This window comes from Delphinapterus leucas, chromosome 18 (genome assembly GCF_059928025.1).
Source record: "Delphinapterus leucas isolate spDelLeu-1000000601 "Yukka" chromosome 18, BTC_Dleu_Yukka2, whole genome shotgun sequence".
In the NCBI taxonomy this organism is placed as follows: Eukaryota; Metazoa; Chordata; class Mammalia; order Artiodactyla; family Monodontidae; genus Delphinapterus; species Delphinapterus leucas.
This window is the reverse complement of record NC_143146.1, coordinates 11,009,328-11,037,024: the sequence shown is the minus strand read 5'-3', so window position 1 is coordinate 11,037,024 and position 27,697 is coordinate 11,009,328. Positions and strand designations below refer to the sequence as shown.

General features: G+C 37.8%; 1 protein-coding gene across 3 annotated transcripts in view; it reads left to right on the top strand.

Moving 5' to 3' along the window:
- Positions 1–27,697, top strand: part of PCCA (propionyl-CoA carboxylase subunit alpha) — a 352,118-nt gene that overhangs the window by 43,825 nt on the left and 280,596 nt on the right. For all 3 annotated transcript variants that reach the window (XM_022576840.3, XM_089899400.1, XM_089899401.1), the window contains exons 5-6: positions 11,417–11,530; positions 13,374–13,427. In XM_022576840.3, coding sequence (XP_022432548.1) covers positions 11,417–11,530; positions 13,374–13,427 — 168 coding nt within the window. The remainder of the gene's footprint in view (positions 1–11,416; positions 11,531–13,373; positions 13,428–27,697) is intronic.

Sequence of the window (27,697 nt, the reverse complement as noted above, 5' to 3'; positions counted from 1 at the left end):
AGACATAAGCTTTTAAGCATGTAGTTTATATAGCCATTATACTTCCAGGTATTTTTCTCACAGAAATATATACATGCATACAGATTGACATGTTCAGGGAATCTTATTGCAGCTTGTAACATCTGCAAATTAGGAGCAATATCAATTATTGGAGTAAAGGTTAAATATGTTATGGTTTACCCAGGTTACCAGGAATGTTATGTAGCAGTTAAGCAAGTTTCAAGAATAATATGTAGTGTGATACAGTTTATGGGAAGAAAATCTTAAGCACGATACAAAACCATACACTGTTTTATTTATTTATTTATTTATTTTATTTTTTAATAATTATTATTTGTTTTTGTGGTACGCGAGCCTCTCACTGTTGTGGCCTCTCCCATTGGGGAGCACAGGCTCCGGACGTGCAGGCTCAGCGGCCATGCCTCACGGGCCTAGCTGCTCCGCGGCATGTGGGATCTTCCCTGACCGGGGCACGAACCTGTGTCCCCTGCATCGGTCGGCGGACTCTCAACCACTGCGCCACCAGGGAAGCCCTGTTTTTTTATTTTTTAGATAAATTTATTTATTTGGCTGCATTGGGTGTTTGTTGCTGTGCGAGGGCTTTCTCTAGTTGCGGCAAGCGGGGGCTACTCTTCCTTGTGGTGTGTGGGCTTCTCATTGCAGTGGCTTCTCTTGTTGCAGAGCACGGGCTCTAGGCGCGCAGGCTTCAGTAGTTGTGGCACGTGGGCTCAGCAGTTGTGGCTTGCGGGCTCTAAAGCACAGGCTCAGTAGTTGTGGCTCATGGGCTAAGTTGCTCTGCGGCATGTGGGATCTTCCCGGACCAGGGCTCCAACCTGTGTCCCCTGCATTGGCAGGCAGATTCTTAACCACTGTGCCACCAGGGAAGTCCCTAAAACTGTACACTTTTATGTCTACTAGGCATATGAAAATATTTAGGTAAGTCTGAAAGGATGCATACAAAACTGTTGATAATTTCTTTTAGGGTAGGAGGTGGGACTGGGAGGCCTTTAAGGGGGTGAGAAGTAGTGGTTATCTGTATTGCTTAAACTTAAATTTTCTGTCAAACTAGTTATATTCTTATATTACTTGGGTAATTAAAATAAAATAAAAAACAACATCTAGATGACTCACTTTTATGTGTAGCATTATCAATTAGTGGCACATAATGAGCAATGGTAGTGCTGGCCAGGCTCTAGTAGTTTTCAGTATCTCATGACATTGGTGGCTATTTGTATTTAAATTATTAGAACTGACATTTAACTATTCATATGGTTTGGAAACACTGTTTTAAAAAAATACACTTATTACAGTGGAAATATTTCTTAATCCTATTCTAGAATCTCACTGTGCCATTGTTTCAGAAATCTGTATTCAGAAATACATAACTATATTTAAGCCTTCATGACTAGAGCCTTGAGTGAATGTGTGATAGCTTTTCTTTAGTAAGTGGAAAATGATTACAAGCTAGAGCTGTGCCCACTCTCATTATTGGTATTTGTTTTGTGTTCTTTTTTTCTTCCCTTGTTACAATTTTTCTTAAGTGCTTAAGTGGTGCCATACACACACACACACACACACACACACACACATATAACTATAACTATATAGCTAATTTCTGAAACTGTTTTATAACAACTGCTTGTCAGTGATAGTCTGGAAATTGTGATGAATCTATATAGTTTTTTAAAAATTGTAAAATTACATAACATGGAATTTACCACTTTATAAATTTGTACCATTTTGTACCATTTTACATTCCCACTAGCAGCGTATGAGGGTTCAAATTTCTCCTCCTTCTCACCAATGCTTGTCAGATATATCTTTTTGATTACAGACATCCTAGCAGGTGGAAAGTGGTATCACGTTGTGATTAACGGTGTCTTTGAAGAACAAAAGTTTTAAATTTTAATTAACTCTAATTTATCAAATTTTTTCTTTTATGGATCAGTCTTCAGGAGACTGACATCTATGGATTATATCTCTTGAGCTTCCTTGACCTCTGCCTCGGGTTGGCTATTTGAAGACATGAGCAGCAGATCAGGCTGTTTATCCCAGCTCCACTTCCGTGCCTTGCTGCAGTTCTCGCGGTGACCACAACCTTTTAGGGCGGTAGTAACTGTTGGGTCACCCGTGCTCCCCAGCTCTCTGTGTTCTTCCCACTCAGAGCCCCTTCAGGACCACAGTGGCCATGGCTTCCCACTGTTGTTAGTCCCTGGAAACCTTGCCATCCTCTGTTGGTCCCTTAACTCTGCTCATTTGTTATTTTCAGTCAAACATGTTTGAATGTGCTACTTTATCCCTGGTTAATTCTGACTGACATACTAATTTGGACTGAAAAGCATTTCTAAGGTAGGGGTTGGAAAACCATGGCCCATGGGCTAAATCTGGCCCAGTGCATGTTTCTGTAAATAAAGCTTTATTGAAACACAGCCGTGGCCATTTGGTTTTGTATTGTCTATGGCTGTTTTTGTGCTACAAAGGCAGAGTTGAGTGGTTTTGATAGAGACTGTGTTCTACAAAACTGAAAATATTTACAGTGTGGCCCTTTAAAGAGAAAGTTTTCTGATCCTAGTTCTAATGCATATAAGGTAGCTCTCAGAATCTCCAGAAGGGCCAAAAGATATGGATAACCCAGGGAGGCAAAATGAGTCTGTTACAGACAAACCCCACTTCCACTACTGACCATTGCTGGCAATTGTGATGTTCTGGGATCGGCCCAGAAGTTCTTCTAGAGCTGTCCTAGAAGAACTGACACCTTTAGTTCCATGTTTGTCAATGAGATGTTATCTGCCTGCAGGGGTCCTGCCCTGCCTCATATTGCTCTCACTTCTTTGAGTATGCCTGACTGGTGGAACTGAGGTCACATATATGTGCCCTGACTGCCAAGAAGTCTGGGAAATGTTCTTTTTTGCTTTCTGCCCTTGATAGTGGAGGGAAGCAAGATAGAAAGGAGTGTTGGAATATCATTTAGTGAGCTCACCTGCAGCATTTGCGATGACAAATACCAACCAGTATCAGTTATTTTTCTTTTTAACTTTCCAAATTATGACATTTATTCTTATTTTCTTCTCCTTACCGCCCACAAACCAAAAAAATAAACAACAACAAAAAACCTTAAAAGAGTTATGTGTCAGGGAAGTACCCCATGTCATAGAAGATGGCAAGGGTTAAATCTGTCACAACTCCATCGATGCCAAAAGAGGACAGCAGGACTTCACTGATCGAAGGAAGACAGTTTACTGCTCTCAACAAAGCTAATAGTAGGAGCATCAGCACAGTAGCATCTTGAGTCCCACAAGGGGGATGTGATTGGTCTATTTAGCCCCAACAAATACAGTGTGTGTGTCACAGTTAAGGAACACAGGGCTGTCAAGAACTGTGAAGGGTCTGAAACTTGTAAGCTAACAAGTTAGCCTCTCACTGTTTCATGGGTGCTGGTAGAAGATACAAGACTGCTGGGTCAGCGATGAAGGACAGTTTATTACTCACAGCCGTAGCAAGATCAGAGTATCAGCATTTAAAAAAAATTTTATTGGAACATAGTTGATTTACAGTGTTGTGTTAGGTTCAGGTGTACAGCAAAGTGAATCAGTTATATGTATACATATATCCATTCTTTTTTTAGATTCTTTTCCCATATAGGCCATTACAGAGTATTGAGTAGAGTTCCCTGTGATATACAGTAGGTTCTTATTAGTTATCTATTTTATATATAGTAGTGTGTATATGTCAATCCCAATCTTCCAATTTATCTATCCCCCCAGAGTATCAGTAATTTTACCTTGATTTCCCAAGTCCCAGTTCCCATAGGTGATGTGAAGAGGGTCAGGTGATACCTGCACATGCAGTGGTTTGCATCATGGGACAAGAACCCTGAGCTTTAGGGTTCTTCTTACATAATGAATCTTTTCTAACGGCTCTTAGCACCCCTGCCTCTTGCTCCAGAGTGAGACACTACCCTGTTCTTCTAGGGCTGTTGGCTATATGGACACTTTTGCAAATAGAGTTTGAAAAAAAGGCAGTTCGTGCCTTGCTCACATGATGTGAGCACAAAATTTTTGCTAGCTAGGGCCAAGGATTCAGCACCTTTTTTAGCAAAGTAGCAAACAAACTAGTGCCCCTCCTTTGGGAAGCAAGTATATAATAGTCACACTATGGTTGCTTTTCTGTCTTAGTTGCCAATGTGACTAGTTACAGAAACAGCTCAGGATCAAGGGATGGTTTAGACTTTGCTGTTTGGAGCACTCAGCAAGGATGTTCGGGGTGCTCCGGCCCTGTGGTGAACTGTCCCTGCCCAAAGTGTAAAACTACCAATTATTTCCCTCTCTGATTCTCATAAACTCTCAGATTGACATGCCGTGTTCTAGTGCAGTTACTACTTGCATTTCACTAATCTGCTTCGTCTCATTAATAAGAATTGAGTCAGTTTTTGTGGTAGTGATTATATTAGCATGTTATTACAAGTAATAGATATTGATGTTACGCAATACCGTGGTTCAAATAGGGTGACTTTCAAATGTTCTCTTACATAACATCTAGCCATTTTAGGTTAGGGAGGCCAGTCTATTTCAAAGGACATTCAGGGACTCTGGATGTTTGTTGCTCTGCCATCGCCTAGGGTAGCGATCCCTAACCTTTTTGGCACCAGGGACCGGTTTCATGGAAGATAGTTTTTCCATGGACTGGGGTGTGTGGGGGGGTGGTTTTGGGATGATTCAAGCGCATTACATTTATTGTGCACTTTATTATTATTACATTGTACTATATAATGAAATAATTATACAACTCACCAGAATGCTGACCGGAAGCGGAGCTCAGGTGGTAATGCAAGTGATGGAGAGTGGCTGTAAATACAGATGAAGCTTTGCTAGCTCACCTCCTGCTGTGTGGCCTGAGGGTTGGGACCCTCGCCCTAGGGCATGGGTGGTCCAACTTTTCCTCTAAAGGCCCAATAGTGAATTAAGTTTTGTGGACTGTACTATTCAGCTCTACCATTGTAGCACAAAAGAAGCCATGGGCGATAAGTAAATGAATAAGTATGGCTGTGTTCCAGTAAAATTTCACGTACAAAAACAGACACTGGGCTGGATTTGGCCTTCACTATAGTTTGCTGTCCCCTGCCCTAGGGATTACCTTAGTTTGCATAGTTAAATTTGGTTGCTGCAATATTTATGTTCCAGGTCAAGGGAAAGAACACGGTCAGAATCTAGAGAAATATGCTTGTGTTTAAGTTGTAGATGATTTGGAAGTTGTACATTTCACCTTCTGATCCCAATGACATGAACTTATAACACAAGAGTGTCTGATAAATTTGATCCTACCCCTGCTGCTTTCTCTGCAGTTGTGGCTCGAGAATTTCTGTAGAGAAGAGCTTCAGGCAGCACAGGACATGGGGAGTGGGGGCTTTGGGAGCTTGTCTTGGAGTACATAAGAGGCTTGCTTGCTTTCCTTCCGTCTCTTTTTTTCTGTCTATCTTTCCTGTCTTTGCCTCCCTCCCTCCCTTCCCCTTTCCTTCTTTTCTTTCTCTTCCCCCCCCCTTTTTAAATACTAGTTTGTATTTATTGTGTGTGTGTTGGGGAGAGATGGGCTCTATCCCTCCCCCCATCTGTTGCCTCCCAGTACCTCTTAGCTCTGCCACTGCTCGCTTGTCAGAAATACTGGAGATGATTTCATCTCTCGGGTGTTTTTAGCTCCTTAGTTTCCGTAGATTCCTTCCCAAAGGCATTTGTTCAAGTTTTTCTTAAGCTAAAACCACACTCCAAACCCTTTCTCAGCTATCACTCTGCCTCTCCTAAACTCTACAACCCATCGTACCAACACCCTTGCCCCTGACCTTCCAAACGTACCTCAGTTTCTTCGCAGCTGTAGCCCACAATCCATTTCACTGGGGTCTCAGCTCATCAACATTGCTTTTGCTAAGGTTTTCCTCTCATACTTGGCATCTCATTCCCCCTCCTCCATCCCTCTGACTCTCCCTGGATGATTCTACCAGGGTCAGTGGTAGGAGAATATGGTTCTAGTCATGCTGCTCTGCCTTCTTTTGTTACTTGCCATATCCTCAGAAGCTCATTCCTGCCAAACAAAGACTAAAAAAACTTGGTTTTGGTTACAGGATTGATTCAGGGTCAATCCCTTTTGTGATGTGAAAACAAGATTGTAGAAAATGGGTTGGGAGTTTTACATCCGGCAAAAACCTTCTCTCTTTTTCCCTGTAATTTTTAATTTTTGGTTTTACCACTTCAAAAATTATATAAATTATAACAGCAGAAAAAATAGTAAAGTTACTAATCCCTCCATCTAAAAATAATCGTGAATAAATTTGTCATGATGCTACACATGTAGTTACACAAAATGGAATCAAAGCAAATGTAATATTTACTGACTTAAAAAAAATTCTTTATTTTCTAAGGATCAAAATGCCTTTCTAGAAAGGATGTGCCAGAATACTAGTCTGTTGGCATTTGTATAAGTCTCTTTAGACCTCAGACACTTTGCATTAAATAGAAGAATTCTTTTTTCTTTAGAAATAGGGTTTTGTCTTGTTTGAAAAAGATTTTTTTCCCAGTTCTTCAAATTAAGATTGATGCAGTTGGCATTCCTTTCTTTCACTTTTCAGTCTTTAACGGTACTTTTTGTTTGTTGGTGATGTTCGGGATTTTGGTTAGATTTGGTAGATGCTAAAGTCTGACCAGATTGTGTGAGGTATTGCTATTCTCAGGCAAGGAGGGCGTCTAGTATGTATTATGTCCTATAGGTAGTCAACCCACTGTTTTGTTTGCATTGAAGGATGTCACAAGGAAAGCTCAAGTATTCATGGACATGGTAAATAGTGCCCATGTGACTGCAGATCTTATTGACTGATAGGTTTCAAAAAAAAAAATCTCCTAGCATGAAAAAACATCTTTAAAGCTGCTTGTCTTCCCTATTTTTCTCAGTTTCTATTTGTTTAGAAGGTATTTAAAAACTTTCCCTCTCAGATCTGGCCTAGTGTACTTTTTAAACTAAGGTGCAACCTATTTGATAAGGTTAGGGACCAAGCAGAGTTATCTTTTTATCATATCTTAGGCATCTAATGGACTAATATGAAATTTTCCATTAACTCAAAGTTTTAAAATTGAGGCACAATTTTTAACCTATTTATGTCTAAGCATTTAAATTAATTAAACAGAAAGTCAATAAGGAAGGTGATTTTTTTTTCAGTCCTGTAAATTGAAAAGCACATCCTTTGTTCTGCTAGATCATTATTTGGAAAATAAAAGGCTGATACAAGTAATCTTTCTCTATTTAAAGAATAAAAAATTTTCCAAATATAAAATGCTTGAGGAGGAAACTAATAATCTTTAAAACCCCTATTGGAAACTTTTCTATTGGAAAAGTTTGTGAAGACTAACTCCTTTACTTAGTATTGCTACTTAAAATCTTTCGTTTTTCTGTTTGAAACTTGTAGTCAGCAATATTGTGGTTAATTGATTAATTCAGGTTAAGCTTTCCATGATTGTTATATTTTCCTTTTACTATTGAAATATATAGAAAAGGAATCAATATTTTTCAAGATACTGAAATTTTTGAGACAGATACATCTAGTCAGTGTAGGTGAAGATAAGTCATTCTTGGGGCTTCCCTGGTGGCGCAGTGGTTGAGAATCTGCCTGCCAATGCAGGGGACACGGGTTCGAGCCCTGGTCTGGGAAGATCCCACATGTCGCGGAGCAACTAGCCCCGTGAGCCACAACTACTGAGCCTGCGCGTCTGGAGCTTGTGCTCCGCAACAAGAGAGGCCGCGACAGTGAGAGGCCTGCGCACCGCGATGAAGAGTGGTCCCCGCTTGCCGCAACTAGAGAAGGCCCTCGCACAGAAACGAAGACCCAACACAGCCAAAAATAAATAAATAAATATTTTAAAAAAGATAAGTCATTCTTCAGAAGAGCCTTTGCACTGCTTGAATGCAGTTTGTTTTGTATTATTAAAGAAATAATAATCACCTTAGTCATTTAGAACAACAGTAACAACAAAATTGAAATTGAGTTTCAAAAGTTGTTTTAAACTATCCTTTCGTGGTTGACTCAGAAGTATCTCCTTGGGAACTAAGGCAGCAGAGGGTTCTAGTTTTTTTCTTTCAAATGGCTTTGCCAAGCATTTTTGCTAGTACTCACCCTGTGCTAGACTGTGGGCTTGAGATGTTAATATAGGCCTTTACCCTAAAGTAAGGTTTGTTTCTGAGAAATAGAAGAAAAGAAACCAACCAACCCCTTTAGAAACAGCATGTTTTGCCTTTCTTTGTAAAGTCCCTAAGCAGTTTTTTTTTTTTTTTTGCGGTACGTGGGCCTCTTACTGCTGTGGCCTCTCCCGTTGTGGAGCACAGGCTCCGGACGCGCAGGCTCAGCGGCCATGGCTCACGGGTCTAGCCGCTCCGCGGCATATGGGATCTTCCCGGACCGGGGCACGAACCCGTGTCCCCTGCATCGGCAGGCGGACTCTCAACCACTGCGCCACCAGGGAAGCCCCCCTAAGCAGTTTTGACCTGCTTTTGATGTATTTATTTGAATGGTTATTCAAACAGTATTAATGATCTGCTAAAATGTTAGGCTCTGAGCTAGATTCTCAGTATGTTTACAAAGAGTTTGTGATAACATAGGAAAAATGCCCATTATGATGATAGTTAAAAAACAAAAGGATGCAAAATTATATATGCAGTTTGGTTACAAAAGTATATTTAGAGAAAAGACTGGAAGTAAATAAGTCAAAATATTATTAGGATTCCCCTCCTTTTTAACTTTTTTTTTTTTTTGGTGGTACGCGGGCCTCTCACTGCTGCGGCCTCTCCCGTTGCGGAGCACAGGCTCCGGATGCGCAGGCCCAGCGGCCATGGCTCATGGGCCCAGACGCTCCGCGGCATGTGGGATCTTCCTGGACCGGGGCATGAACCCGTGTCCCCTGCATCGGCAGGCGGACTCTCAACCACTGAGCCACCAGGGAAGCCCCTTTTTAAACTTTTTTTTTTTTTTTTTTTTTTGCGGTACGCAGGCCTCTCACCGGCGTGGCCTCTCCCGTCGCGGAGCACAGGCTCCGGACGCGTAGGCCCAGCGGCCATGGCGCACGGGCCCAGCCGCTCCGCGGCATGTGGGATCCTCCCAGACCGGGGCACGAACCCACGTCCCCTGCATCGTTAGGCGGACTCTCAACCACTGCGCCACCAGGGAAGCCCTAAACTTTTTGATGCCTATTTATTATAGAAAATTTGGACACAGGGATGCATGTGTATATATTTTAATCCCCCTCCCCACCATGTACAACTCTCAGTTGCCATATGTATTGCTAAGATTGGAGATTTAATTGAGTGTAGCTTTTTACCTCAAAGACAGTGGCTTAACAATGAAAATTATTAAATAAACTGTCATCCAAGTGTATCTATGAATTTAAAAGCTTGTAGCAATAAAACTGTGCTGGGAGAGATTTTTTAAGAAAAGGAATTTAAGACACAACTTCTGCCTTGCAGGACCTTATGATCTGGAAAAGGAGAGTGTATAAATTGTAACAGACATAATCTGTAAAGGAGTCAAAATGACATTACTGGGCAGGATGCGATTAAATGCCAAAATTTGCACCTTGTACTACTGGAGTTCAGATTAAAGGAGATTCATCTGAAGACCCAGTGGTAGAAGTGGAACTTTAAATGCATCTTTAATAATAGGTAGTACCTGGCGGGGAATAAAATATACAGAGTAAGTGTAGATTTAACTTTAAATACTTTATCCCCACCTGACTAATGCACTTTTTTTTTTTTTTTTTTTTGCAGTACATGTGCCTCTCACTGCTGTGGCCTCTCCCGTTGCGGAGCTCAGGCTCCGGACGCGCAGGCTCAGCGGCCATGGCTCATGGGCCCAGCCGCTCCGCGGCATGTGGGATCTTCCCAGACCGGGGCACGAACCCGTGTCCCCTGTGCCACCAGGGAAGCCCCTGACTAATGCATTTTTTTCAAAGGATTGTTCAGTATTCAATTTCTTTCTTATAGAAAAAACCCACAACCACAATTACAAAAAACAAAATTGCTGTTGTAAAAAATTGCTGAACTGGGCAGAGGGCAGTAGAAGAGGGGGCATTCTGGTCTGAGGGGAGAAGAGCAACTTGAAGTTGGGAATAAGCAAGATATAAAGGAGAGCCTTGCTTTGAACATGGGAATATTTAGGATCCTTTTGCGAGCTTGGCTGCCTTTCCTTGGGTGTTATTAAAGAAATTAAACTGCATAGATTTGAGTCTTTTATATTAAGATATTGATCTATTAATCCCTTGGGTAGCAGGTATCTTTAACCTTTCAATACACAATATAATTTTTTACTTAGTTTGAAAATATTTATTGAATAGAGAACTCTGAGCTTTCTAAAAGATGACTTGATTTTTTTTTTTTGATAGACCTCATTTAAAACAATGCTTCTTTAAAAACTACTTTACATCCGAAGAATATAACTTAGCAATACTCAAGAATATTTTCCACCTTAGACTTTTTGGAGGAGGGTCATACATGTCCAGGTATATGAATGTGCTCCAGTTTTTAATGTCTGCCTTGTAAAATAAATTTAAATGGAGTTTAAATTTATTTAAACTTACACTGGAAAACTTAGGAAAAGCCGTTTCAAAAATACATGAATCCCTTTCATCATTTTAAAAGAATAGATTTCTTTTAGAAGTAAGCAATTTATTTTGTATTGAATGCCTAGCCTTTCTTAAGCAAAAATAGATTTGAAACAGTGTGTAGTAAGTAGTCTTAAAAATGGAGCATATATTCCTGAATTTGGAGTAGGTTTAGAACTGAATGCACATATCAGTTCTTTTACGAATAAAGGTTAAAATGGGTGAGGATCAAATGTGAGAGTATTTAAACGATTCCCAAGATTTTCTGGCTCATGTGTAGTGATACTGAACTCTTTAGTCCTGGGCTTTAATTTGTGCCTGGTGCTGACCTGATGCTGTGCAGGGACACTCACTGCATCCCTTCATTCAGTTTCTCTAATTATCCCCACTTCCTGGGGAGCTTGCTTAGAACTGGGCATGAGTGCTTGTTATGAAAATATTGGGCTACCCTGGCTACATGTAACAGAGTAGTTTTTGATATAAGGTTTACGTATAGATGAACTGAATAGGAGGCTAAAGTTGTTTGCTGTGATTTTACTTAATCAAATTTGTATGAATATTATGGAAATTATCTGGTTAGTGGATTAGGCTTGTAATTAATGAAATCATGGTTAATATAGCTCCTGAGCTTATTTGTTACATTGTAATTTCTTAGTGCATATTCAGAGAGAGATCTGACTACATAAATGATATGGGAAACACTCAGATTTGCAATTTGTGTATACTTGCAGATGAAGATAGTTCTTTTTGCTGGGAGGATCTGTTAATGCAGAGATTTGTCTCTTCAGGTTCACGTGAAAATGGCGGATGAGGCGGTCTGTGTTGGCCCAGCTCCCACCAGTAAAAGCTACCTCAACATGGATGCCATCATGGAAGCCATTAAGAAAACCGGGGCCCAAGCTGTGAGTCTGAATGAATCTGTCTGCTGCAGCTGTTTCATATGTAGTGAGCAGAACACTAGAGTTTGTATTTTAAAAAAAATAAGAAAGAATGATTGAAAATGCTGTTGCAGTTCATGTCACATGAGTTAAATGTGGCCGAATTCGCTACTGGAAATCAGAGGCTTTGTAGCATCTGACAGTGTTGGTTACTGATCCTGCAGGTGGCTGCTGGATTCAGCTTTCACACCAGGGAGCAGTTTCAGTTCATTTCCAGATTTGCTAGGGGGAAAAAAAAAAAAAGAAATCCCAATTAATTTTGAGAATTAACCCTTTTAGTGTTATAAGAGTATTAAAAAAATATGTATTACAAACAGGATCCAAAAGACCCTGTTTTAATCATTTAAAAATTATGTATGCCATGTTATACTTCCAGAAATAAAAATGATGCAATTGGTAATTATTTTAGTTTGATAGTGTCAATGGAATATACATAATTTACATGGAGAAATCAGTAATTCTCCCCACCCCCAATTCTGTTTGGAGTGGAATCCAATGAAAAAACTGGGTTCTGACATCAGGAATAGTGTTTTGTTATAGTTGTTGTTGTTGTTGTTGTGTGTGTGTGTGTGTATGTGTATGTTTTTATCAGAGAACTAATTACATGTAATATTAAAAAAAACTACGTAGAGTTATCTCTAAAATTGGATGGAAGCAGCCAACACCAGCAGTTAGCCTGGAGTGCTTCAGTTAGTGTTCACATTTCTTTTGAAAGAAATGTTATAGTAAGATGCATGTTTAAATAAAAAACTGAATTCATGAACCCATATTATGTTACAGTTTACTAGCAGAGTTAATGCAGGTAAAACTCTTTTAACTATAGATTATCAGAATACAATCTTTAGTTGAATGTTTATATGAAATGAAACTGTTGGAGTGAAACTCTTTTCCTGTGATGTAGTAGTGTAAATTATTCTGTACCATGTTCATAAAGCTTAGTCTAGCATTTAAAAAAATCTTAAATGTGTAGATACTTCTAGATTAGATTATGATACTGACTCATTTAGAAATTTGACTTATAGCAGAATTATTTTCCTAGAAATATATTCAATACTGACTGATAATAGGGTGGCTAAATTTATGTTTGGTCAAAAGTTACTTGGTTAGAACAGGATGGTAGGATTTAAATTGTTGCAACGTGGCTTGTGAGAGAGGAGAGGGTGAAGTGGTTGTGACTGGCTGAGTGGGATGAGGAGGGAAAGAAGAGTAGATATTAGAAGAAAAATAAATTCAGAGAATGATGAAAAGGTAAAACCAAACTTCGATTTTAGTTAGGTTTGACAAAAACTGTTCATTGGGTAGTGGCTGAATATATTAATATTGTCAGGAATAAAATATGTTCATTGGCTTAGTAGCCAGGGTTTGGGAAAGTAGCAGTTCCTCGTTCTGTAAAGAAAGGGGAAATAAGAGTTTTTCATCCATCTTGTGAAAGGTTTCCTTTAACATAATTCTTTGACCCACTAGCTGTTAGAAAATTCTCCAGACTTGTGGCCAAAGTTAGTCTCAGAAAAAGTGGGGAGAGTTTGGGTTGGGTTGAATTGCATAGCCAAGTGCAGGTGTGATGGGAGACGGCCCCGACTGTGGTTAAGACAGGTAGCGTGCTACAAGTGAGTATAAAGTAGGCGATTTCTTGGCGTTTGGGTCCGAACTCAGGAGAACTGAGTTAGAGCTGATCAGTATGTTAGAGTCAGTAACCTTACTCCAGGGCCCTTGAACAATAAACATGTTAATGCTCTTTCTGTTGTGCTTACTGTAAGGGTTTTGCAAATTGGTAAAACTGAAAGTGCTTTTTGTTTTCATTTCTAAGGTACATCCAGGTTATGGATTTCTTTCAGAAAATAAAGAATTTGCCAAATGTTTGGTAAGTTTGTAAGGAACCAGAAACTGTTAACTTATATTTCAGAAAGCAGCGTAACGGTGTTGCTTTTGTAAATATGGGTAGTGATGAGTTATAGACCTTTCATTGACCCAACGATTCTTTGAAAATAGTTTGGGAAAAGTGAAGACTTTTATTCTGTAACCTAAGTCTTGATTTGAAGTGTGAAAATGGAAAAGTTGTAAAATCACCATTACACCTAATGAATGATACCTAGTTTATAACATGGGTGGACTTTGACTTTTAAAATTAAACATTTCAGACTTTTAGCCAAATACATCAGGGAGTCCAGTGATTCATTAATTATTTACCATGAGCATAGAATGTGAAGCCAGAAGTAAGATTCTGTTTTTTCCCTTTTATTGCATATTATGGCATTTAATATCAAATCTTACTACTGCCTTTATTTTGGGAAATTTTTTTCTTTTTTTTATGACAGGAGTATCCTCCTGATATCACCATCCTGACTAGGTGCATGACCCTATATTTGCTATTAAACTGATTTTCCAGGTGTATTTATAACTACATTCAAGATGGTACTGAAACCTTAGTTTTCAGGTACTAAAATATGATATTGATAATGTTTTGAAAAGCTCATTAGATCAATTATCTCAGGTATTAAGTTAACTTAATATTTTAATATATTATACTTTGTTTCTGTGATATGCTTATATTTTGTTCTTCCATGTATTCAGAATTATTTATGAATGCAATTACCATTTTCAAGATGAAATTTTCACTTAAAATTCATAAATTTAATTTGGACAATTCTTAAGATCATAGAATTCTAGCCCAGAATGATCTGTTTTAACAAATTTACTTTATAGATTAAAAACTAAGGCCTATAGATTAAACTAAGGCCTAAAGAAGTTGTGACGTAAAGTCACGCAGGTGGATGATAGTAACACATGTCTGGAGAGGTGTATTAGGTGTAAGTATCCAAAGGTCCAGGTTTACCAGGTTTTGTGCAGTATATCCACATTTTCCTGTTTATACCCCTTTTTATTATCTTCTAGTTTGAAATTTTGGCTGAGGTTCTGTCATTATGTAAGAAAATGATTTGAATATAATACATTTTAAATGTATTTGTACAATATAATATATTTAAGTTTGTATAGGTGAGGAGTCTGTAAACTGTGGTCCACGGGCCAAATGCAGCTGCTGCCTGTTTTTGTAAATTAAGTTTTATTGGCACACAGCCCTGCTTGTTCACTTACCTCTTGTCTGTGGCTGCTTTTGCTCTAGAACAGCAGAGTTGCATAGCTATAGCAGAGACCGAATGGCCTGTAAATAAATATTCACTGTATGGCCCCTTATAGAAAAAGTTTGCCGGCTCCTGGTATAGATGAATATCTGAGTCCCGGAGAAGTGAAATTATATGGCAAGTATATTTATTCATGCATTTATTCAGTCATTAAAAAGGGCTTATTTGATAGCTATGTTCAAGGCATTTGAGAAGGATATAAAAATGAATTGGATGTGCCGCCTGCTCATGAGGAGCTCACAGTCATGTTGTGGAAAATAAGTCAGCTGCACAAATGACTTCAGGGAAAAAAATATTATGAAGAAGTTCAAATTCTCCGTAAATGAAGATAAGATTATGCCGTCAGGGGTTTCATGTTAGAGAAAAGGGTATAAAATGTATGACTACCTTCTTTTCTTATTTGCTTTTCTAATTTTATCTCCTCCATTTCCCTTTATCAATGCTATGCCTTAGGCAAACCAGACAGCATGCTATTCCCAAATGTGGCTGGTTCTCTCCTGCTCTGTCTTTTCCATCACTCTCCTCAGTCCCCTGGTCCCACATTTCTTACTACTGTCTATTCTTAAAAGCACAGTTCATGTTACCCCTACCAGGCTAGTTTTCCGTGTTCTTCTGGTGAGAAGTAATCTCTTTCCTCTGTCTTCTAGAGCATTTAATTTTTTTTTTTTCCTTATCTGGCATACCACCTTCCATATTATGTAAAAATTGTTTCTGTATTTTAATGTCCTCTTAAGGTAAGAGACTTGGTCTTCTCATTCTTTGTTTCCCTTTTGTTTTATATTCTAATGATTTCTACGTAGTGAGTTCAATGAATGTTATGGGAAGATTAAGTAAATATTATTAGATTAAGAATTATGGAACAATAACCTGCAAGAAAACTTTCCTCCTGTCACAGAAGGGACTGTTTTGTAACTAGAAAGCGGTATTGCCATGTGTTTTTATTCACCATGAAAATATGTAGCTGGTGATAACTAACCTCTCTTTTTGTGCATCATGGCAACATTCTTATTTGGGATATAATTTTCCTAGCTTAAAAACTTTTCCCATTGGAGTATGCCATTTAAAATGGACCTTTTGAAATATCTGGCTATAGCTGGTGAATTCCATAAAAATAACAGTGAAATAAAATTGCATACAGATTTTGTTATGCATATCAACATTGTTTGTGTGGTTGGTGACGAACCATTGAAAATTGATAGTTATTGTCTCAAACTGGGAATATTCTTAGAATCTGATTTCTAAGATAGTGGTAATAGATTACTATGTAGGCAGCAACTTTTGGCAAGAAAGATGAGCAGAATATGGAAAAGAAATCTTTTTTAAAGTTTATTTTTGGCTGTCATTGGGTCTTCGTTGCTGCGCTCGGTCTTTCTCTAGTTGCGGTGAGTGGGGTCTACTCTTCCTTGCGGTGCATGGCCTCTAGGCGTGCGGGCTTCAATAGTTGTGGCTCGCGGGCTCTAGAGCGCAGCCTCTGTAGTTGTGGCGCACGGGCTTAGTTACTCCGCGGCTTGTGGGATCTTCCCGGACCAGGGTTCCAACTCATGTCCCCTGCATTGGCAGGCGGGTTCTTAACCACTGTGCCACCAGGGAAATCTGGAAAAGAAATTTTTAAAGTTTAATACTGTCGAGTTCCTTTTACTATAACTTATGTATGCTGTAACTTATGTTTGAAATGTAATCAAATGTGGAGGTTCCCCCCCCCATTAATTTCTGGTTCTGTTTTTTGTTTCTTTTTCTTTAAATTGCTGTTCAAAGATCAGCATAATATTTATCTTTATAGAAAAACTATTTGTGCCTTATCATCTGGTATATTGTTTTTAATTAACAGCTTTGAATAAGATGATTTTTTGAATTTTTTTTCTGAGTTTGTGCTATTTATTTGCTTTAGAAAGTACCATAAGCCAATTGTTAAAAGCATTCTAAACTTTGTATGCTTTCTTTACAAGACTAATTATTCTTTTTTTTTTTTGTGGTACATGGGCCTCTCCTGCTGTGGAGCACAGGCTCCGGACGCGCAGGCTCAGCGGCCATGGCCCACAGGCCCAGCCGCTCCGCGGCATGTGGGATATTCCCCGACCAGGGCACGAACCCGTGTCCCCTGAATTGGCAGGCGGACTCTCAACCACTGCACCACCAGGGAAGCCCAAGACGAATTATTCTTTACGCTTAATTTACACGAAATGGGATCAGATTATATAGAATCCCTACTGTACATGATTTAAACAAAATCATGTCTTTGCTTAAACAATTAATGGAAAGTTCAAAGCTACAAATAATCCTTATAAAGATTAGTAATTTTCAGTAATTTTAATATGCTGAGCACACATTTTATTTCCAAAATGTTTTTCATTCTGTATTTCCCCTCTGGGCTCCTTGTATTCTGAGCAGTAAAGGAACAGTGGTGGAAGGCTGTGAGGACTGTTAGAGTTAAGAAATTCTTTTGGAGTTTACAAAAGGGGGTTGAAAAGTTAAACTATCTGCCCCTGGAAAAAGTGGTTTAAAGATTAGATGAGATTTAAAGAGATTTCATAGTGTTTCTAGTTTTCTTTCTGGTTTTTATGTGTATGTTTTTTCATGTTATCATATCATATTTTAATGCAGCACAGCATTATAAGTTACAGTAGTTACCTTTATGAGAAATTTATGTTAGATTTAATAATTTGTGTTTCATGTATGGGTCTTATCCATTTATTTAGAAGATATGTGTATATATGCATACAGATAGTGTTTTCTATCCAGAATGCTCAGCATTGAGGGTGGAGAAGGGAACTGTGGGAAGCAGTTGAGGTTTGATGATTGTATTTTTTTATCACCTTTTGTTGGAGACTTTTTAGCAAGGTAAGGAATGTAACTACTTCAAAAACAATAATGAGATTTTTTTTATCCATTGGATTAACCAAACTTTTAAAAAATAGCTGTAACATCCAGTGTAGACAAGTGTACAGGAAGTGTCTTGTTCTTGGGAGTATAAATTATTTCAGCCGCCTTCTATCTTTTTTTTTGTTCCAGAAATTTGCTGGTATTACCAAAATTTAAAACGTATATATTCTTTGACTCAACATTTCCACTCTTAAGAATTTCACCTACAAAGATGTACTTTAAAAATGTTCATTGTAAGGTTCATAATAGCGAAATTGGGAAATAGCTCAAGTTTTTTCATCTTTAAAATGAAGAGAATGACACCTACCCTGTAGGGTTGTTGTGAAAGTTAGAAACAACATGTATAAAGAACTTAGCACAGAATCTGGCATTGATAAGATAAGGCAAATCACCTTATCATTACAGGTGTTAGTTAATAATTATTACTTCAGTAGATGGGGAGAGCTACTGAATACTTTTTTTTTTTCTTATTTTGAGAATGAGATAGTTAAAATTAGCATTTTGGGGAAATTAATCTGATAGTTTTAATGTGTATTTTGTGAGTTTCGATTTTTTTTCTTGTTGAGATTAATAATCTGATAATATTATATTCCTATACACACATGCATGATAATGTAGTTTACAAAATACTTTGACATATATGATTTCATTTAATTCATGCAACCATTTAACAAAAAGAAAACTGAGACTCAGGTGCAGTGACTTGCCAACAGTCACACTATATTGGTAAGTAATAGAATCAGGACTTGACCTAGGTTGGCTGACCATAAGTACAGAGCACTTAAAAAAAATACTGTACCCTGGTTTGCTTAGTTGGAAAGAGTGAGAAACCAAACAGTGAAAACCAAATAACTGTAGGGAACTTAGCCAAAGCCCATAGAGATCTGTTCCCGCACTTTATAATAACAGAGGCAGCACATGATCAGTTTGTGTAGATAGAAATTTGAAGAAAGCCTTTTGCTAGGTCATCGGTATTCTGTCGTGAGGTTGTAATCCATGGTGTGTTAGAGTTGTGAAATGTGCTTTAAGTACTTGGCAGCTGATACTAAAATTATGAAGTTATCAAGTTTTCTAATGATGTTATTTAACAATATTTTTGTTCTTAAAATAGTTTAGAGTGAATTTAAAACGATCAATATGATACCCTATTCACTCATATTTGAAAAAAACTTTTTCTTGAGTAGGAAAAAAAAGAGCCGTAGACCTTGCAAGCCCAAATTTGTTTATAACTCCTATTTTATCTACATAGGCTGTGATCTGGGTAGCTACTGGAAGTACGTTTTGTGTGTGACATATGGCGTGGCTTAAGAAAGGTTAATACTACACTGTATTTTGTAGACATCTAGTTTTAACTACATAGATATTCTTACCATTAACATTATTAGAATTTCCATTTTGGACACAGGTCTTTGATTTTATTACGTTAAAGTGAAAAAAATTTGAGAATGTAAAATCTTCAGAAGCTTAAGTCACATGTATACATTGAAAAATAAGGTTTCTTCCATCTGTGAACCTCTGACCCCAGCTCCCAGTTTAAATTCCTAGAGACTGCCACTGGAGTCTGGAGCACACGCATGCGTGTGTGTTTGCCTGCTAGAATTTGCTGTAGATTTGTTATACAGGGTACTCTTATTTGCTGAAGTAGGATTTTGTTTGTTCATAAGAAAAGAAGTGACACAGAACTTTTCTTCCCTCCCCCAGGCTCTTAAAAATAGGTGTGGAACACCTACCTGCAGATATACTTGCAACATTCTTATTTAATCTTTATGACAATCTGTGGTGTATTATGATTTATAGAAGAGAGAACAATCTCAGAATAAATGACTTGCCCAATGTCACATAGCTAGAAAATGAGAGTATAGTTTCTTACAAAAGTCTTTGACTATAAATCCCATGCTCAGTAAATGTTCCAAACTACTTCTAAGATGAATTGGAACTAGACTGGATTGTTAGTGTTTTGTTTTTAATTGATAGCTTTCGCTGGCACCTTTTTTTTTTTTAACTGTTGGTGGAAGTTGTTCTCTTTCTGCTCCCTTTTTCCCCCTCATTGGTGTACCATTGTTAAGGTCTAAAAACAGAGTATTTCTTTTGTTTTTTTTTGGTCTTGTGATCTTGGATGCCAGTGAAAGTAACTGTCTTCACTTGGTTTTGCTGACTTTATAGGTAAAGTACAATACTTGAGTGAGCTTGTAGAGCTACAAAAGAGTCACTGATGCCTTTTTCCTCTCTGGGATATTCTTATGTTGAATTAATAATGTCTCCCTGAATTTAGAGGAGAAATTTGGTGACTCTGTCCTTTTGACAGCAATTTTGTAATATGTTTTAAATTGTGACTTTAAATATGTCATGTTCAAAAGGCTTAATGAATACCTATGAAACAAGCTTCATAAAACCCTTATAACAGAATGTCCTTTGAGATGTTTGAGAACATGTTGAATTAGAGTTCAGCTTCTAGACTGTTGAAGAATTTGAAGATGATGCTGAGTAGAAATGCTCTAAAGTGGATACCTGAAAAAGAAAAATCTTCTATTTTTAGGGAGTCTTTAAGGATGTAGATAAGGCAGATACATTTAGAGTTGTGGGGTTTGGCGGGTGATTTCAATAGGAAGGTTAAGAATCTGGGATTTGATGAGGCTGGAATTTTCTGCCCTTTGCTTGAGGTTAAAATAGTTTGAATTTTATACTTGAGCTTTCCTTCTCCCTCTCCTTTCCCTCCCCTGCAGTATTAGCACAGTCTGGAGTCAGAGTTAAAATTCTTGCTCCGCCATTTCATATCCCTGTGATCTTGGACAAGTTGCTTAATGTTTGACTCTGAAGACTCTCAAGTGTCTTATGCTTACTGTTGGCAGGATTTGTTTTTCTCCATCTGACTCTTTATATTGAAAACATGTCTCCTGTAGCCAGCATGTTGTTGGGTCATGCTTTTTTTTTTTTTTTAATATATCTTGGAGTATAATTGCTTTACAGTGGTGTGTTAGTTTCTGCTTTATATCAAAGTGAATCAGCTATACATATATCCCCATATCTCCTCCCTCTTGCGTCTCCCTCCCACCCTCCCTATCCTACCCCTCTAGGTGGCATAAAGCACCAAGCTGATCTCCCTGTGCTATGCCACTGCTTCCCACTAGCTATCGATATTACATTTGGTAGTGTATATATGTCCATGCCACTCACTTCGTCCCAGCTTACCCTTCCCCCTCCCCGTTGTCCTCAAGTCCGTTCTCTATGTCTGTGTCTTTATTCCTGTCCTGCCCCTGTGTTCTTCAGAACCTTTTTTTTTGTTTTTCTAGATTCCATACATATGTATTAGCATATGGTACTTGTTTTTCTCTTTCTGACTTCACTCTGTATGACAGACTCTAGGTCCATCCACCTCACTACAAATAACTCAATTTAGTTTCTTTTTATGGCTGAGTAATATTCCATTGTGTATACGTGCCACATCTTCTTTATCCATTCATCTGTTGATGGACACTTAAGTTGCTTCCATGTCCTGGTTATTGTAAATAGAGCTGCAGTGAACATTGTGGTACATGACTCTTTTTGAATTATGGTTTACTCAGGATATATGCCCAGTAGTGAGATTGTAGTTTTTTAAGGAACCTCCATACTGTTCTCCATAGTGGCTGTATGAATTTACATTCCCACCCACAGTGCAAGGGGGTTCCCTTTTCTCCACGCCCTCTCCAGCATTTACTGTTAGTAGATTTTTTGGTGATGGCCATTCTGACTGGTGTGAGGTGATACCTCATTGTAGTTTTGATTTGCATTTCTCTAATGGTTAGTTATGTTGAGCATCCTTTCATGTGTTTGTTGGCAATCTGTATATCTTCTTTGGAGAAATGTCTATTTAGGTCTTCAGCCCATTTTTGGAGGGCCATGCTTTTTTAATCATTCTGATAATCTGTATTGTTTAATTGTGGTGTTTGGTCTTTTAAGCTTTTGGGTTGCCTTAATTTATTTTCTTTAATAACAGCTTTTTCTGAGATACAATTTACATCATAACACTCACCCTTTTATAATGTAAAAGTCTGATTTTTTTGTTTATCCACCAAGTTATGTAACTATCACCACTGTGCAATTTCAGTAGAATCTATTACCATTTAATAAATTACTGATGTGGGCTTCCCTGGTGGCGCAGTGGTTGAGAGTCCACCTGCCGATGCAGGGGACACAGGTTCGTGCCCCGGTCTGGAAGATCCCACATGCCATGGAGCGGCTGGGCCTGTGAGCCATGGCTGCTGAGCCTGCGCGTCTGGAGCCTGTGCTCCGCAACAGGAGAGGCCACAACAGAGAGAGGCCCGCGTACTGCAAAAAAATAAATAAATAAATAAATTACTGATGTGACTGGACTTATGTCTACCCTTTTTTTATTTGTTTTCAGGTTGTCTCCTCTTTTTTTCCTTCTGCTTTCCTTTCCTATCTTCTTTGGATTATTTTAATTGTTGGAATTCCATTTAAATTTATCTATTGGATCTTTTATATTTTTTAGTGGTTTTCCTAGGGGTTACAATATACATCCTTAACTTTGTATGGTCTACTTGAACTTAGTATTTTACCATTTTATGTGCAATGTAGAAATTTTGCAGTCATGTAGCCCACTTTCCCTCTCTCTCCATCTCCATCCTCTATGTTGCGTTGTCATATGTATTTCATCTGCGTATATTATAAATTCCATGGAAAAAGTCATAAATTTTCCTTTAAACCATGTTTGAAATGAGTTAAGATATTTCCTTCATTAATGACCCAAATATCATTCAGTTGAAATTAATATTGATTTTTATTTTGGTCCATTTTTCGGTTATGTAGAAGAATTTTTTTAAGTTTATTTTTATGTTTAAATGTGGTAAATCATACATAACATAAAATTTACCCTTTTATCCATTTTTAAGTGTACAGTTTAGTGGCATTAAGTACATTTATTGATGCATTGTATAACTGTCACTAGTATTCATCTCCAGAATTCTTTCATCATCCAGAACTGAAACTCTGTACCCATTAAATAGTAACATTCTGTTTCCCCTGGTAATGTCTGTTATACTTTGTCTCTGAATTTAACTACTCTGGGTAACTCATAAGTGGAATCATACAATATTTGTCCTTTTGTGACTGGCTTATTTCACTTAGCATAATGTCCTCAAACTCCATCCATGTTGTAGCATGTGTCAGAATTTCCTTCCTTTTTAAGGCTGAATAATAGTCTGCTGTATGGATATACAACATCTTGTTTCTCTGTTGATTGTCACCCAACTTGTACACGAGTAGAAGGTGGAAATTATACTTTGAAATTCTTCTGTATCACTCAGCAGCCTTTCAGTACATGCTAGTTAACTCTTCATTAGATGAGAGAAGTTGCTGAATTAAAATTTGGAATTCTGGAAATAAATGTAGGAGGGGCACTTTGAGTAGCCTCTCTGTGTTTTAATGTTGTAATGCTATTTTTAACTTATAGTAACTTTGTAATCTCTTAAAATTTATTTTTACCCATTTATTTATTTTTATCCATTTATGCTTCGAATTTAGTAGGAAAGATTTTTGTTGTTGTTCTAATAAAGGTAATAGATTGAGGATTTTGTTGGATTAAATGAAGTGATATTAATGATCACGCTTACATATATTTAATGATTCCTACTGCCCCAGATACATTCTAAAGTTATGCTTTTAAATGCACGCTATCTAAAATGGGCAAAGAGGCAGAAATAATGAGATCATTTCTGGGGCTTTGTTTTTGGACTGGACCTTATTTAAAGATATTGCTACAAAGATTCTGAGGTACCATATTGAATACAACGTGTGATATGCTAATTTGCATTAGCAGAGAGTATTCCTTTCTTGTGTATGTGTGTACTTCCCAACGTACTTAGGGCGTATTTGCTGATGTGTGCATTTTCTTAGCTTTTTATTCAGTCTTTCACATAGTAGTTGGTTGTGGAATACAGTTGTTAAGAGAAATAACATATCATTAGATAGAAATTATGTTACATTTCTTAACCGTTATACTTTATTTGTAAGGAAATGTTTTGATGATAAATGATAGATGCTGCTGTTGATTAGAACGCCACAATTTATATAAAATATATTGAGTGTATAGACAGAATGAGTTATATATTTATATGTTATATATAAAATGTCAGTATATTTCACTAGGGTATCACATATTAGCTCAGTGTTTGATATTATTAATTGTACAATGGCATGATATTTAGAAGGCTAACTTGGTTACAATATTGCTGAAATATAAATTTAATATCAGTTTTACAATAATTGAATCTGAGTGATGAATAACTGGGAATTTATTATACCATTTGTCTACTTTTGCTTATGTTTGAAGCTTTTCATGAAAAGAAATCCATGAAAGGAAATACATTAAGCTCAGAAGAAATAGTTTTTGTTTGTTTTTTTTTAAATCTTATATTGTTCCGAGAGGCTGGAATATCATACAGTATATAATGGGTTCAGTGTTAACTTGATTGTCTTGGAGAACATATTAAACGCGGGAGACATTAAATCTCTTCTTCACATCTATCCAGTATGAGGGGATTTCAGCCTTTGTCTTTGGAATGTTCCTTTGTTATCAAAATGTCTGCTTTTAGTCTTCTTCATTAATTATACTTGATATTTTCATGAGCAGAAGAAATAGAACAATGTTTTGTCTTTATCCTTTAAGATTAATAGAGTAGACACCAAATTAAAGTCAAAGTATGGTATCTAAAAACATTAAGTTTTTCCAGCTCGTTTTGGTTTATCTCATGTTGGCGCAAGCATAGCCATCACAAAGAGTCATGAGAAGTATCCTTCTCATGTGTATAAACTGGTTATTAGACTAGAGGGTAGATACATAAGAAACTCCCTCCTGTGTAATACTGGATACAAAAAAGAAAAATCCACTTGTTAAAAGGGCTTAATCTAGAGCAATAAAAAGTAACTTTTAGGGGCTTCCCTGGTGGCGCAGTGGTTGAGAGTCTGCCTGCCAATGCAGGGGACTTGGGTTCGTGCCCCGGTCCGGGAAGATCCCACATGCCGCAGAGCGGCTGGGCCCGTGAGCCATGGCTGCTGAGCCTGCACGTCCGGAGCCTGTGCTCCGCAACGGGAGAGGCCACAACAGTGAGAGGCCCGCGTACTGCAAAAAAAACAAAAAACACATAACTTTTATTATTCTAGGTATCACATTAAAGTATTTATGCTTTATGTCTTATGATGATAGGCTACTTCTGCGAAGACTATTACATAGAACTGCATTTCTCAAACAGCTCTTACCATGCTCTATTCTTACGACGTTTGTTTGGATTAAAGTAGGCAAAGAAGACAAAGAAAATTATCTCCAAGACAGATTAACTGCCCAAAGAAATAATCACATTTTGATTCATTGCGTTTTGTTTACAATAGAAGAAAAATTTGAGAAGTCCTTACTTTGTCATCTTACTTCATTAGACCGTTAATTCCCTGCCCTCACGGAATATCCGTTAACACTTGGCACAGTTTGGAAAAAGGATGTAGTACAGTAGGATGAGCCACTTCAACTGATGGCATATATGATTTCTAATTGCAAGGAACCAAACAGGTGAACTCAAGTGAGTTTACCTAGCAAGGTTAAGAATCTATGTGGATTATTTTTGGATGGATTACAAAAATGGAAGAGAGACTGTTTCATTTACATAGGAGGTTTACCTCATACTTTCTGGCATGAGTGCCAAGGTACTGATCACTGTTCTAGATACTACGTATATTCAGGGTGAACACGACAAAAATCTGAGTTTTTTTTTTTTTTAAATCTGAGTTTTCATGGGGTTATTTTCTAGTACAGGGAGGCATATAATAAATGAATCAGACTCAGATCATGATGAGTGCTATAAAGAAAACACAAGTGGATGATGCAATAGAGTATTGGCATGTGGGGATCCCTGAGACTCTTTCACAGACTGTGCCAAGTAAAAACTGTTTTCAAAATAGTTTCCCCCTCATTCTCTCACGATTGTGCAGTAGAGTTTTTCAGCAGCTACATGATGTATGTTATCACAACAGATTGAATGCAGAACCAGATAGGAGAATCCAGCTGTGTTCTATTAAGCCGGATGGTAGAGATTTGCAAAAAATATAAAACATTTCCACTCTTACTCATTTATTTGTTAATTCTAATTGTTAAATTTAAATGGGTTTATTCTTTTAAAAATAATAAATATTTAAACATTTTCTTCATTTTAATATGGTAAATATTGATAGATATAACACACATAAGCAAAAGCTTTCTGAGATCATCAGTTTTTTAAAAACTGTAAAGAGATTCTGGTCCCAAAAAGTTTGAGAAACACTGTGCCAGAGGTGAACAGGTGGCCTCTTTGGATAAAGTGGTACCAAAAAAAACCTCTCTGAGAAGGTGACCTGTAAACTGGGACTTCATGGGAGAAGAGCATTCTAGTAAGAAAGAGCAAGATTTCTCTGACTGCCCTTCCCAACCCACTACCCCATCCTTTTCTGGCTTTATAATTAGTTAGATGTCAGTCAAGGACCTTTACTTAACTCATTTCTGAATTCCTGTTATTTACCATTTTACCAATCGTTAATAATTCTTCAGTTTTTGTTGTTTTGTTTTTTCAATTAACCACTTTATTTTATTTTTGGCTGCATTGAGTCTTCATTGCTGCATGCAGGCTTTCTCTAGTTGCGGTGAGTGGGGGCTACTCTTTGTTGCGGTGCACGGTCTTCTCATTGCGGTGGCTTCTCTTGTTGCGGAGCATGGGCTCTAGGCGCACGGGCTTCAGTAGTTGCAGCACGTGGGCCCTAGAGCACACGGGCTTCAGTAGTTACGGTGCATGGGCGCAGTAGTTGTGGCACATGGGCTGTAGTGTACGCAGTCTTCAGTAGTTGTGTGTGCGGGCTCAGTAGTTGCAGCTCATGGGCTCTAGAGCACAGGCTCAGTAGTTGTGGCGCATGGGCTTAGTTGCTGTGCAGTATGTGGGATCTTCCCGGACCAGGGATCGAACCCATGTCCCCTGAATGGGCAGGCGGAATCTTAACCACTGTGCCACCAGGGAAGTCCCAATTCTTCAGTTTTAATGGAATCGCTTACATACATTTCTAAACAAATGAGACAGACTTTTAGAAATAGGCTTAACCTCTTTGCTGTTCACACCAAGCTAATTTGAAATATATTTTTATTGCTTAAAAAAATTAACAAGTATTTGTTAGGATCTATTATTTCCTGTTAATTCCTTTTGCATGAAAGAAAATCATATATTGGATTTCTGTATATGAATTTTAGTATAATGTGGCTGTGTCTTGATTGATTGATTGTGCTGTGTGGCATGTGGGATCTTGGTTCCCCAACCAGGGATCAAACCCACATCTCCTGCAGTGGAGGCTTGGAGTTTTAACCATTGGATCACCAGGGAAGTCTGATGTCTTCCTTATATATATAATGGTAAATTTGTTTTGCCGTCTTTATGCTTTGGAGTTTTAATTTGTGCCTGTACTTATTAGTATAGTGTATAAAGACTCTCTGTGATTTTTATCATCATTCCTGCTGTTATTATTCGTTATCACACCATTTAAAAGCAAAAGGAATTTTAAAAGTGAATAGTAGAGAAAGACAAACAGGAAATGTGAGTTTAGATAAGAGTACAAGCAGCAAGGTTGATTGTGACCATGATATAAATGGATGAGATTCCTACCTTCAGCAAATTAACTTTTTTGAGTATTTACTGTGTGCCAGGCACTGTTCCAAGCACTGTACATGTACTAACTCATTTGCTTTTCATAATAGCCCTACAAGTGGATAGTACTGTCTTTACTTTATAGGTAAAAGAAGCAAAAGGAAGTTGGGTTTAAGCAAGTTGCTCACACAGCTCTTGGTGCCTGGGCAAGGATTTGAACCCAAGCATCGGCTGTACTCCTATTTTCTGGGCTGTACTACCTCTGAAGAAGAGATTGTACAACTCGTTGTAGAGCAAAACAAAATAAAACCTTAAGAAGTTTTCAACTTTTTTTTTCCCTCACCCATCATTATTTTTTCCCGGCAGACTATAACTATATAATTTTATAATTATAATTTGTTAGACCTCTTGATACAGGGACTGTATAAAGAGTTGTCTGCAAAAGTTGAGCTTTTCCCCTT